The sequence below is a fragment of the Anguilla rostrata genome, chromosome 1 (assembly GCF_018555375.3).
Source record: "Anguilla rostrata isolate EN2019 chromosome 1, ASM1855537v3, whole genome shotgun sequence".
In the NCBI taxonomy this organism is placed as follows: Eukaryota; Metazoa; Chordata; class Actinopteri; order Anguilliformes; family Anguillidae; genus Anguilla; species Anguilla rostrata.
This window is the reverse complement of record NC_057933.1, coordinates 44,571,979-44,586,280: the sequence shown is the minus strand read 5'-3', so window position 1 is coordinate 44,586,280 and position 14,302 is coordinate 44,571,979. Positions and strand designations below refer to the sequence as shown.

The 14,302-nt window shown below is 50.8% G+C and overlaps 1 protein-coding gene across 4 annotated transcripts in view; it reads left to right on the top strand.

Moving 5' to 3' along the window:
* LOC135239880 (neurocalcin-delta A) overlaps window positions 1-14,302 on the top strand; it is an 83,628-nt gene that overhangs the window by 57,434 nt on the left and 11,892 nt on the right. For all 4 annotated transcript variants that reach the window (XM_064308889.1, XM_064308878.1, XM_064308869.1 and 1 more), the window contains one exon: window positions 13,466-13,862. In XM_064308889.1, coding sequence (XP_064164959.1) covers window positions 13,485-13,862 — 378 coding nt within the window. In that variant the 5' untranslated portion in view covers window positions 13,466-13,484. The remainder of the gene's footprint in view (window positions 1-13,465; window positions 13,863-14,302) is intronic.

Here is a 14,302-nt window from a genome sequence, read left to right as displayed (position 1 = left end):
TCCAAATGAGAAGGTCACAAGGTTAATCCATTTCTGCGTCATTCTGTCCTGTCTGCTGTTAAAAGTTAAGGTCGGCTATTGGATGGATAGATGAATTGCAGCTGTTTCCACAAAATCATTTACTTTAACATGATTGCTTGTGACAAAAAATGATTTGGTGTAAAAATTTGGTGTATTTTTACATGGGGTGTGACATGGTACAGAAAATAACTGTTCCATAAATCAATTGATGGAAAAAGTACTGAACAGACCATTAGTCAGCACATTCCTGTAACATCTCTTATGGGAATAAGAAAATAGCCCCCTTTTTATAAAAAATGAATTCCTATAGCCATTATCCAGTTCATTCCAAATCTCTCCCTAGAGAAATCCCAAGTACCCAGGACCCTGTGGTGACACATCATGGGCTGGCGCTGTGAAGCATTCCGTTTTTCTGTGGGTAAAATTGTGCTCGTGGAGCATTGTGCTGTTGGGCTAGTGTTGTAGTGGAATGCACGGGAGGCTCTCTCTCTCTCCTTGCTCCACATTCGGAGGAGGAGACGTCTTACAGAAGTGGGCGGGGCTGGTTTCACGCCGCGGCGGCGGCGTGGCGGATTTCACCGGCGTTCTGGTCGCCACGGGAGCGAAACGCGCGCGGGAGCCTCTGGGACGCTCAGCGCCGCTTTAAGCCAGCGTCTCGGCGTGGCCTGATGGTTTCCATCTGACGTGCCGGATGCCGGCTCAGCGCGCCCGCTAATCCGGTAAAAGTGCTCCAATCAGCCGGCAGAATGGCACCGCGGGGTCCGCAATGGCGAGGTAATCCGCCGGCAGATGTGTAATATCCCTGGAAACGAGGGCGTGCCGCACGTGTAGGTTTGTACATAAACACTCGGATGCGAAAGGCAAAATGCGCAGGATTACGGTAAATGACTCGACCTTGCCTCTGTGCACAGGTGGGGGTTTGTAAATCCCCTTATCATCCCTCAGCAAAAGGGCCCACTGTGGAATAGCAAAACATAACCCGAAAATGAGGCGGTTTCACAATGACACCAGAATATTAAAAGAGGGCTTCCTTTTTTAATTCAGGATACGACCTCACTCTTTTCTCTGACACGTATACCGCACCGTCATCAGCGGAGTGGAGAGTGCAGGTCATACTTTCGGTATGAGCGGAATTTATCATCATCATTCAGAGTTTACTGGAAAGCAGTAACTGTCATCGGAGCGTTCTGTCAGAGGCAATCCAGCGGGCTGCTAACTGTTTCCACAGGGGCTGAGATGTGACTCGGTCGCCAGGCCTTTGCGTAGAGAACCCTAGACCTGCTTTCATGTTAGCTGGAATTTGCACTACTGACGGAAACGAAGCAGTCCCTCCGTTTCCCAGATCACGCTTTCAAATTCGGAAGCTCAGAGGAGGCGCGTAAAAGTTGCGGTAGAGGAGGAAAGTAAACGGAAGTTTTATGGACCGTCCCTCAAGCTCCTGATTAGTAAAATGTGTCTGGCGCCGGAGATGTCTTCGCCTGTCGTCCTGCGACGAAATGGCAAGCGCCGCTCGGAGCCATTTAACCATTCCTGACCGGCGGCATCCCGTTGCCTAGCAGTCCGAGCGCGGCGCGCGGACGGTGTGAAATCGCGGTGAGGAGGCCCGGAGTCGGACACAGACCGCCGTAGCCGAGCGGCTAACGAAGGCTCGGCCTGCTGCTAAATGCTCCGCTCTTCTTTTCTGGCACAGCGAAGGCAGCGGTTAGTCAGTTTTGGGGCAAAGGCCTAATTCCACTCAAGCAGATGTATCCAATCTTCTTAGGCTTCTTTGAGCTAAAAATAAGCACCCCTCCCACCTATCAGCACCGCCCCCACCCCCCTCCCTTATGAACAATGTGGGCGCTGTGTGGAGCCCGCCGGTGGCCTATTTTAGGCAGCCGGCATGCGGGCACTTTGTGTGAAAGCCGACACCGCGGCGCGCCCCGGGGCCCGGTGGAAGCCTCTCGAGTCCCCGCGCCCCGCTGAGGCATCCCCCCGTTTCGAAACGCCCGTTATCAGCTTTTCATCGGCTCGGCGGCCAACGAGGGCGCTTCTGGGGAGGTGCCTCCGCCGGCTGTTCCAGGATGAAGGCCCGCATGCTGCCTTGTGGTCTCTTGTAGTCGCCGGAGCTGTGAGGAGCATTCTGGCAGGATTTGGGCCCGGCCGGAGAGAGCGTACGAAGGGAAGGCACACTACCCCTGTGCACATGTGGCCTTGAAGGGCTTTATTGCTGTTCTTCTGGGCCTGCAGTTGTGGCTGTTGCCCATCAGCAGGTTCGGCCATTTTAGCGTTTTTTCCGGGCTGGATGAGAGTAAATTCCGGAAGGCTGACGTGCTAGAGGGGACATGGCGTCTCTGACACAATGGCAGTTATCTCTGTCTGGGGGTCATCGTGGCCCCTGGACTGTGTCATTCTCAACAGTGAGAATGGAATGTGCGGAATCTGTAGGGGAAAGAATTCCCTCCAGTTTGAGTTTGAGTGTCTCCCAGTGATAAGGGCATCCGAACTTGGAAGCAGCTGTTTTTCTCTTAAGCTGTCAGAAAATCCTGTGGAGATATTTTCCGACGCCATAAAAAATATATATTTCCCTTTGTTTTTTTATGTTTTATTTTTAAAGAAGCCACCCAAGCACCTCCCCGAAATGTGAAGAGAACGACGCGGTGAAATGGAGTGACTCATGGCTGTTGCTAGTGGAGACAGACGTACCTGCTCCCAATAAGGTGTCTTCTGGCCTTTAAGGTGGCTTTCTGACTGACTGAGAGCAACTGCTAGCCTGACTCACAGAGAGAAACGGTCCATGGGAGTTGTGAGTTCCCAGCATTCACATGCTCGTTGCCTTGCCGACAAAGTCAGGGTTTTTTTGTTTTATGTGCTAAGTGACATATTGAAATAAATATTGGTAGAGCTTATAGAATAATGGAGCTTCATCTCTGTATTTAAACAGATTTGGAAGGGTGGGGGAGACCATGGCACTCGCTTGCGTCATGCTGCTGTTGTCATGATGTGTCATGTCACCCGGGGTGGGAAAAGGGCTTCGGTGTAATTGGACTGATCCAGGGGTGGGGGGGGGGGGGTTTGTCCTTTTCTCAGGGGAGGGGGGGGCTGGTTGCTTTACCTACCTGTGGCTTGAGCTGCACACTGTGTGCTCTTACTCATCTCTCCCCGGGTTGTCGTCACCGCTTCCACTCCGCCTCGGTTTCTCTTTCACTCGCAGCCTCTGTGTTTGGCTGGAAGGAAAGAAGTAGCTTTTGCCTGAAATTGAAATGACACAACATTCCATCACTGAAATTCCCGTTGCGGCTACGCGAGCAGCTTGGCCTGGGTTCACAGTGGATCTGCCGCGCTCTCGTCTTTTATTTTATTTCTTGCTTTCAGACAAGGGGAAAGCAGAGAGGGCAACGGACTAAGAGAGGACGACAGCGCGGATTACGCCACACGTCTCGCCAAGAACAGCTTTTTTTTGCCGTTTACACATTCCCCAATCTCACCTCATAACGCTGTGCGGTTCACTTTAAGTACATTTTTTTTCATTCGTGGCACAACACAAGCAACTCGGCGGTAAGCTCTGCCGCCGAAGCCGGGTCCTTAGCCGCGGCTGCTCTTGCTGCCTTTTCCTCTCGTTTACCCCTCTCCCCCGAGAGCCTCGCGCTTGTCATTGGCTCCTGAAACAGGAACGGGGATTACCGTGCCTGCGGGTGAGGGGGGGGGGGGCTAGGCCCTCCTGATGAAGTATCACCATCCCCCTCGACCGGAGCCAAGCAGGCGCTCCGCTACGGGCCGCTAAGCGCAGCTTTAATCACCTTAATCTAATGGCGGTATTGAGTTATCCGCGGGATTAAGGGCCCGTGTTAAGGAGGGAGAAAGGGAGGCCGCCCTCTCCTCGGGGAGAAGGTTCTAGACACTGAGAGGGATCCCGTGGAGGCGCTCTTCCGCCGTAGGGATGGCATTAGCCGCAAAATGCGCTCGTTCCAGAGAGGCGCTGTAGACCACTAGTCGTGCTGCTGAAAATCTCTTTTTGGAAGATCTCCAAATTCCCTGACCTTGTCATGTTGGATATCATGATATGCCAGACCTTTGCTGTTGGATACTAAAACATTTGCTCCTGGATACTGTGTCACAGCAAAGCTGGTTGTATTGGGTATCACAACACTCATAAAAATTGAGTGTGTTAGACATCGGCAGGCCTTCCGGCCTAGGATATCTTTACACGCAGGGTGTTATTGTAGTAGCTACCATGACATGCCAAACGTTGTACTGAATATTGTGACAAGGCCAGCGTTGTTGCATTTGAAATTGTGACATATCCAGCTTTTATATATTGGACATTTCAACATGTCCATATTGTGACATGCCAGATTTAATCAGATATTTGAGCATAATCAGATTTGTTGTATTGGGTATTGTGACATAATTTATAACAGGACCCATAAAAATGTTCCTGTGCCAGCTATCACACACACACACACACACACACACACACACACACATATATATATATATATATAGTCAGTGTACAAATGCCAAATTACACACAAAAAGCCTGCGCTCTGCTCATATGTATCCGTAAAAGACAATTCCTAAAATATCCAAATTATTGATATCCCATAATAGTTACAATTCAAGTCTCATATTTTACTGGAACTAAACTAACCATATCCCACTACTATTCAGTTAGCCAGCACAGACATGGCTTTCAGCTGGCTGGACTAAAGTCTCTAGGTCTGTTCAGTTTAAGACTACAAATTTAGTCCTGGGTGTTATAGCCTACCTTGTATTAGTTGTCTTAGTAAGCAAGAGTATTAATCTTTTGGTTATTGTTAGTTAGCAAGTGAGCAATAGTTGTCCACGGAAGCAAAAGGAAGAAAATGGCATCCATCCATCCTTGTGGCATCACAGGCATCACATGCACATCCTTATATGAAAAAAACTTACCTGCGTGCCCTGCGATTGGCTACTCTGAAGGGATGTTGTTATTGCTGAAGAAGAACAAGGAGAACATCTCTTAAGATGTTGCTTTGGTAGAAATAGATTATTGACTAGTGTGGTGAGTCAGTAATTGTAATACTGGAACATTCTGGGTGAAAGTAATGAGCAGGAAGATCCAAGAGAAGATAATACATGAACAGAATAGCCCGAATTAGGAGCTTTGTTGTGTTGCTTTGTGAACTAGTATCCGAATCCCGCGGGTTTATGTGAGGTCAGATGGTACAGAAGCACAGTAATGCAAACTATTTAAACGAGATTATTCTACCCCACAGGCCACTGTAGGTTTACCACAAACCGAAACAGACACTGTACATTGATTTATTGAGTTGCATTTACATTCACCACGTATCTGATAGAATGCGTATACACAGTGCTTGAACTGCAATGTGCCTTCCTGCCAATTCCAAGAAGTAATAAAAACTCCCTAAACTCTAAAGAGATCACGATAAGCTCGGTAATTTCTGATTTGACTTCCGTTGTTTGTAGCGAGTGAGAGTTTATGGTCGCCTGACTCCCCGAATGAAGATGGCCCTTCTGCTTGGTGTGTTGTGCAGTGTTTAACGAGGGAGGAGCCCAGGCCAGGAGATTGGGTTTCTATTCCATACGTGTTTCAGGTCATTTCAGGCCAGTACGAAAGCAAAGTGGTCTTTCATTCGATTATAGTTTCCTTTTGTGTGCTCCGGTCAGGCTGCATCCCCCCCCCCTTATCCCCCGGACAACATAAAAGCTTTGAGGACGGCGGTGATGGCGCTCCGCTCCTCTAATAACACACAGAATGATATTCCCTTCGCCTGCGCTGCTCCCGGGCTCATTTCTCCCGCCAATTAAGCGCTGAGAAGCCCCACCCCCCCCCCTCTCAGATGCACGGAACCTGGGAGTCAGACAGATTCGTCACGATTCGCCGTCTCCCGTCGCTTCCGCCTTTCCGCCGCGGCCACCTGACAGCCCGCCGGGGCCGACGGCGCGGAGCGAGCGTCCAAAAATATGGCGGCAAAGTCAGGTGGGCACCCGGCGAGGCCCAACAGCAGCGCCCGAAATTCGAGGGACGGGCGTGCGCCCTGGCTTCTGAGGAGCTTCCTGTGGCCTCTGCTCAGTTCTCTATACACCAGGTTTTTCTTTCACGACGAGAGGGAAGACGAGTCATGGTTAAGACGAGTCATGGTTAAACACGCGTTTGCTCAGTCACCTTGTTGCCTGTCCGGCTGCAGAGCCGGCCGTCTCATGGCTGGCTGACCTACAGCGCTGTGTTCTGACCCTGCCATTCAATTCAGGCTCTTTTGTTTGCCTCGAACTGATGCATGCAAAGACGGCGAGGTTCTCGCTCACGCGCATATTCAGCCATTTGAGTGTGGGGGAGGGGTGGAGGTGATGAACTTTAATTGCTGATTGATTTACTGTCTAGGCGGTTGGATCTCGACTGTTACTATGACAACCTGGCGAAACCTGGCGCTGCTGAGATTCAGTAGGAATGAAAGCCTGATTTGCCTTTTTCACTTCCACAAGTCTCATCCTGTCTGAGGAAGTGGTCGTGGGGGAAATATGCGAATCCATATGAGGTTTTTGGTTTTTTTCGGCACGTGTACGTGTGCATACGTGTCGCCTCCGGCCTCTCGGTTCATCCGCTGCTGGCTGTCATAGCCGTCATTTCCCTAAACGTGAGGGTCTGCCTGGAGGAAGTGACTGCAGATGACTTTGCAACAGAAGCATGAGCGTGACGAGTCTTCAACAGCCCACTTCCTCCTGTGGGGAGTCTAAGGAACATGCGTGCGTGTTGAGCAGGCGTTCAGGCTGAGTGGCGCGGCACACAGTTGTACACGCCCAGGGTAATATTCTCTCTCACTGCTGGGGCTAAGCAGCCCCCACTTCCCTCACTACACCCTGGGGCGTAAGGGGGGGGGGTTAACAGGGAAAGCTTTCCCAGGCACTGGGGACCCCAAAGAGGTGGAGAGAATGCTGCTCAATGAGGGACAGAGATTCCTGGTTGCCGTTACCACTGGTTGATACAACCAGCTAGAGTGACAAAGACTATAAAAGTTGCCCAGAAAAGCTACTGGAACCTGCAGCCTTTACTCCAGCTGTCAGTCCTCTGTGGCACTTCACGCTACTGCACATTATCTTAGATGCGCTCCTGTTTTAAACAGGGAGCTGGGGATCTTTACGAGTGAATGCCATTGGGCTGCGGCTCACGGGCCCTGGAAAAGGGGCCGCCCGCCCTCCTGCGGAATCCCCATCCCCCTGGGTGTGTGTTCACAGAGCTGTGGGCAGGCCTGAGCCTTTCACTCCGTTCTTATTGTCCCTCCCCAGTCTCCATTGTTGCCCGGGGGCTAAGCTCCCCGTCTCGCACACAGAGTACAGATGTCACGCACAAAGCCCAGCGCGCCCCACCCCCCCGGCCCCCGCCCCCTCGCCGCCTGGAAACGCAGCCCCGCTCTGAACGCTCTGAATGCCTGAGCACGCCCGCCTGTCGCAGCAGCTGTGTTCAGTCCCCCAGGTCCCTGCCGTTTATGAAAGCTGCGCTTCTTTAAACCTCCGGCTCTGTTGTTTCGTGGTTTCGAAGGCCAGCTCACTCGTTCCTGTCAGAATTTTAAACCAAGGAGGGAAGACCTTGAAAGCACACGGGACACACAGCTCAAGATATGAGGCCCAGAGAATCAGATATGGCGGGCTTGTAACTTTGAGGATGTGCACTCTTTATAACTACAAAACCATACTGATTAATGGGCCAACACCTCTTCACCAAAGCATGGGAGTTAGTACGGCGTGCGCAAGCTTAGTTTAAGTTTTCTGAGGGAATAGTTTTCTGTTTTTCTCTCCACAGTTAGAGAAATGAATTGTATGAATTTGATCAGATGAACTGACTCTACCTCAGACACGGGGGCAGGTGCATTATGAAGCTAACGCGCGGTGCCGCTATCACATTGTAGCTGGGGGGTTGTCGCACTTCTTACCAAACTGGTCACGTGGTCCGAGAAGCTCCGCCGGCTTCAGGGCTGGAACGTGGCTGTGGAGAGGACCCAGCATCGGCACCCCGCTGTTACCCGGTGTATTATGGGATATCCGGTCTCACGGACCAGATTAGGCGCTGGCACCGAGGCGAAACCCCGTCCTCCTCTCGCCCCTCCCCTTCCGGCTCTCTCAGGAATGCGCGGCGGCTGTCTGACCGCCGGCCCGCTCTCTGGCGCTGTGCAGATGCCGCTGGAGTGGGCTTCCTGCAAAGCCGTCCGTCTCGCCTGTTGCCATGGAGCTACCTCGCACTTCCCTTCCAGATCCCAGAAGCACGTCAGCGTCCTGAACCAGGCCTCCGCAGGACAAGCATGACGGCGCATCTGTTTACCTGCAACCTAGCAATCCCTCATTTTTTTCGGAATTAAAAGCCTCTTGAACACCTCTACAGAGTACCCCGAATGACCCCCGAGAAGGATATTTTGTTGATCATCCATTCGCTAGAAGACTATTAGGCCTGCCCACGCTCCATTACATGCTCACTTGGAATAGCGACTGTTTCTGTGGGCTTGTCGGTCTGACTCATTCAGAACAGCTGGCAGGTCTCGCTAAGCACAACTGGTTGGTGGCAGAAATCTGTGACTCAAATTCTGTTATTTGCCTGCAGCCTCAATGGTCAACTTCTTGTTTAAAATTGTCAGAAAAGATGAATGAAGCCGAGTTCTTCAGAACTATTGTCCAGATTAAGCACCGCTGGAAATTTTTTTTTTAATCTGCCTGCTACAAGGCTAAAGGGTAGAAGTTACTCTAAGCCAGCCAGCTTTCTTCTTGAAATCATTGATGAAGTTACGAGAAAAATATTGCTCTCAAAAAGTCAAGAAAGATTTTATTCACGTGTTGCGTTTGGACATGTAAACAGGTCATATAATTGGCTCACCTAATTTAGTTTATTTGGATTGTTAAATTAATGCATTCTGAATGCCAAATGTTCAGCACGTACTGTACATTAACATCACATTAACATCACACCCTACATATTGTATTCATTCACCATGACATCACACATGCATGATGCATTCATTCACCATGACATCACACCCTGTGCGTTGTCATAAGATTAGGTTTATATAAATGTATGAATCTGCTGATATAAATGTTTGAATTTGCTGGTATTATTTGTACCATAGTTTTACATGATTGAGATAAATTAGACATTGTACATATTGTACACGTCTGTTAGATTATTGAAGAGTGCTGTAGGTTTTCAGTAATCCTGAAAAGCAATTTATTGAAGGGACTTAGAATTAGCATACATATCGACCATTAAATCCTTCCCAATTGAATTTTGCCAGTGATTTAGTTGATGGATGTTAATACCACACAGTGTTCTGTGCGTATAAGCCCAACAGATTGTTCTGTCCACAAAATTCTAATCCGGTTTAAATTCCACGCCATCTCTTTCCTCTGCCGCATTTGTTTCCCAAACATGTTCAAATGAATCACCGACACCTCCCAAGTGGCACGTCCAGCTAATGTGCCAAAGCTTGACGCTGTGCAGTGTCCAGCTAGAACAGCGAATGTCCAGGAGTGCAGTGGGGGGGGCGGGTGCATTATCCATAACCTTAGCCACAGAGGGAGGGTTTCAGTAGGTATTGATTTTATCATCCCACAGCAACTCCTCTAGTCAGTTGGGTGCCTGCAGTCTGCTCAGCTGGAGGACTGAAAAGTGAACTGTCTGCAAGAGAAGACACACGCACTCGTCTGCAATCTCCTGAACTGATTGAGGATGCTGCAGCAACATGGCATTTAGAAATAGGATAAGGCATTCCAACTTAGGAGAAAAGTAACAGAAATATAGCCGCAAGCAGCAGTATTACCAGCAGTCAAATCCATTATGGATACAGCGTTAGGTTCACAAGCCGCTAAAGAAATTGCACAGGTTCCCCTGTCAAACAGTTCAGTTGGCAGATGGATTAATGCCTGCTTATGGAAAGTGTCATTTTGAGAGAAATCACGTCCAGTGGAAAATTTACTTTGCAGCTTCTGAGAAATTGGTGTGCTGTGAAATCTTTGTCATTTTTCTTGGTGTTCCGCAGCTAAAAATAGCTTGTGGAACGTTGTTAGACAATTATCATCCCAGTCAAGTCACTGCGTTCAAATGTTACTGATTGGCGCATAGTTAAAGCTCATCCGACAATACTTTGTAGCCTATTTCACTCATAAATACAAATACAGCAGGGTTCCAGCACCTGTAGTGAACCCCTACAGGACTTACTGTGAAGCCCCGCCCTCCAAAATTGAAACCCTGCAGCAAGAGTCAAATGTCTATGTCAGCTGAGAGTGCCAGTAAGGGCATCTCCAGCACCCCGTACATTCACCTAGACCCATTTAAAGCATGAAATCCGCCCCGTCTGTTCGGATGGGCGAGGCTGTTGGGACGAGAGCCCTGCGGAAGCGAGCGGCGGTCAGGCGTTTGGAACGCGGCTTTCCAGGGACGGCCCCGGGCGACGGCTGACGAGCAGTTGGCGGTTGAGTGGGTTTGTGCGGACATTTTAAGAGACGCGGACGTGCTTTCATCCCATCGGAATTTATGAGTTCCCCGCTGCCATTGCTGCTCTGCTAGAGTCTCCCCTGCCGTGGAGTTCAGTTTCAGCCCTTCGTTTCACTGCTCTCTACTGCCCTCTGTAGTTCATCACGTTCCACGTTAATAAAGTGCCCCCCGGTTTCAGACCAAGCTTGTCTTTTTAAATTAGTTGCTGTGGCAATAGCATCTCATTAAAGTGACAGTATGACTCAGGGTGAAAATTGTGATAGTTATCCAAACGGACTAACCATCCATACTGGAGGAAGCCTCTGTTTTGAGGTTTCATTAGGAATTTTTGACCACTGCTCCTGTTCAGGGGTTGAATTTATACAAGGCAGTTCACCCTGATGTGTCAATAGATCGTACATATTTATGAATGTGTTTTTCCCTCTAGTTGTTAGAGCATGGGCAGTTATGTGTATATTTTACTGAGCATGGTCAGTCTCAGCTGGTTAAAATGGCCACACAGACAGGACAGGAGATATGAGGGCAAACTGACTGATAATTGGATGTGACATAAAAAAACTGACAGGAGTGGCTCTGGGTATGATTTAAAAAGGAGCCAGTCTCCTCTTGGCTTCATCTAACACGTAGCCTAATTAAATCAATACTTCTATAATGAGGGTAAACATAAATAATTTAAATCTTTACCGCACATTGCATTTTCTCTGTTCCAAATGCTAAGTGAAGAATACGCGCAGAGGCTGCTCTGCAGTCATGCTGAATCCCCCGTCCTCCTGTATGAGGTAACAGCTTTCAGAGCATTACGGAATTCTTACAGCGTCACGTTCCAGGAAAGCTGTGAGACGGCAGGTTAGCCTCTCAGCTCGAGGCGTCGCACCAGAACCTGCGGAGGTCGTTAGCATGCGGATGTCTCACTCTCTTCGTTTCCTCGCACCACGGTGACAGGGGACTTGTGAAATCGTACTCCTGTTCTCAGTTTTGCCTTGTTTACCCGTTGTCATTTTTCACGTGTTTACCGCTGTTATTCTCCTCAGCTGTGGAACGCCCAATCGCATGTTTAACCGGGCTCACCGCTGCAGAGCGCGCTGCGGCTGCTCCTGCGGCTTATTGGTTGGGGCCGGCTCTGCACTCGAGTCTTAGCATCTCCAGTCCTCCAGGCTTTGTGCTCTCAATATTCAGGCTTATTATTTCAGACCTGCAGTGAGCCACTGCTGTTATTATTAGAAGATGACATGGCTATGTACAAGAATATGACAGTATGTGCAATGTGAATTTCTATTCTATGCCTCAGTTGTCAAGGAGACAAGAGAGGCCAGAGAGTTCAGAATCCGCGAGTGATTCATAAGAGAACCCCGTCTTTTCGTACCTTTCTTTGAACGAAGGCCCAATCACAGTTCTCGCAATTCGGGAGAGGACATGGCCGGGATTTGACTCCATACTCAGGTGGGGGCGGGGTGGGGGGGGGATCATTGTCCCAAACTGCACACGCCGACCGACAGCCCTACGAATGTAGTCGCGTATGAGAGAGCGCTGAGATAACTGGTGCCCTCCGGCAGCGCCCAGGATATGATTTAAAATGGCCCAGTGCGTTATGAGCGGAGACGTGCGTGACTCCGCGGGTCGCCTCAAAGCCCGCTGAACGCGTGTGCGTCCACCGCACAAGACAAACCGCGGAAGGTGCTAATGACCGCTGTAAGTCACACCACTGGCTCACCACTGGCTCACCTCAGGGCACTGACGGTGCTTACAATAACGGCTAATTAGCGCTAGAAGACCTCGGGGAGGGAGGGTGTGGGGGAGAGAGAGAGAGAGAGAGAGAGACTTCCTGTTTGAAGTTGCGCTGAATGTCACGTCGCGACGCTCGTCTAATTAGTGCTGGAAGACCACTGAAAGAGAGAGAGAGAGAGACGGAGATGGAGAGAGGGAGACTTCCTGTTTAAAGTTTCACTGAATGTCATGTTCTGGGTGATATTAAACAGACCTTCCTGTCTCCGAGGAGCTCGTTTTTTTTAGTGGCTGACACTGATTTTTCTGAAGCAATACTGGAGGGAAAACTACAGAAGAACTTCTACGAATGTGTGTATAAGGCAGCCAGCATAAAATGTTGCATTTGCTTGTGCGTTTCCATGATGCAAGTTTCCCACGCTGAACGGAAGGTGATGAAAATGAAAATGAAATTCTTGTGCTAATCGGAAAGGAAAAGAAAGGTGAGGTGTCGTGGGTGTGATCTTTCTCTTGACGTGGCTCTAGGCGGCGAATGTTGGTTTCTGTTTCCAAAGCCGCGTGGGCTTGGCAGCGAGGCGGGTCTCGCCGTCAGCCGCCTGCCGTTGCCTTAACCCTGCGGTGCGTCGTCTGCGGACGGCTCGCAAAGGCAGGTGTGCGTCGCAGGTCTGGTCTGGAAGCGTTTCAAAATAGCATTGTGTGTCAAACAGGAAAAGTGGCACGTTTCACCAACGCTGACACGATAGAAGTGAGGTTCACGGTTCTCTGAGAGAGGGGTCCTGCAGACGCTCGTGCGTGGCTAGAAGCTCACATCCCAGAATACTCTATCCCAATACCCCCCCACCCCTCCAAACTCACAAAGCTGCTCTCTTTCACTCTCTGCCTTTCCTGATGCGATGAGTGGCTGGGTCTCGTGCGCTGAGCGTGTGAACTCGGGTCCTCGACGCAGCGGAGTTTGTTCTGTGTCTGCTGAGAGCGCGCGGCGTGAGCGGCAGCGACGCACCTGTCAGCGCTTCATCAAAGCGCAGTTCAGCCGGCCGGGCCAACGTGACGGCGGCCCAGCGGAGATTTCCCTTTCTGACGGCGTTTCCGCTGCGCCTCAGAGAGCGGCTGATGCACCGCCGGCGGCGCGCTGACGTACCGCCAAGGGGAACCCGGGACAGCGCCACCTGTTGGCGGTTTGGCCGACCAAACTACAGCTCCGACTCACCTTGTCGTCACTTTGTGTTTCTCTCTCCCCTCCCCCTACCCCCTTCCCTTTCGCAGCTGAAACCGAGAAAGCGACATGGGGAAGCACAACAGCAAGCTCCGCCCCGAGGTGATGCAGGACCTGCTGGAGAGCACGGACTTCACCGAGCACGAGATCCAGGAGTGGTACAAGGGCTTCCTGCGGGACTGCCCCAGCGGGAACCTGTCCATGGAGGAGTTCAAGAAGATCTACGGCAACTTCTTCCCCTACGGCGACGCCTCCAAGTTCGCCGAGCACGTCTTCCGCACCTTCGACGCCAACGGCGACGGGACGATAGACTTCCGGGAGTTCATCATCGCGCTGAGCGTCACGTCGCGCGGCAAGCTGGAGCAGAAGCTCAAGTGGGCCTTCAGCATGTACGACCTGGACGGCAACGGCTACATCAGCAAGGCCGAGATGCTGGAGATCGTGCAGGTGATTGCCGTCGCCGTCGGTTACGGTGCGTCGTCGTCGCCGCAGCGCGCGAGCGAGCGGGCGTCTGAGCGCTGGGGCCGGTCCTTTTAAGGCACGGGGCCGCCTGTCTGAGAGAGAGAGAGAGAGATCGAGCGCTCGGCCACCCGACCTGACCCCGGTAAACGAACCCTCGCGCGGCACTTTAACTTCCTGGAAAGCCGTGTGGATTTTTTCCACCGCGCGAAAGCGGCGTCCTGACGAAGGTCAAGGGGTTGGCAGCAGCCGCGTGTTTCCATGTAAGACACAAATTGATACGCCGTGAGGCCTCCCGCCATTGCATTGCTGGAACATTACCTGGCGCAGTGATCTCAAAGCTCTACCCCCTCACTCACGATTTGAACTTCCAAACCCTGTGGGCACAAATTTGAGAGCTCGGATTACTTTCCAGCCTCCACTTCCCT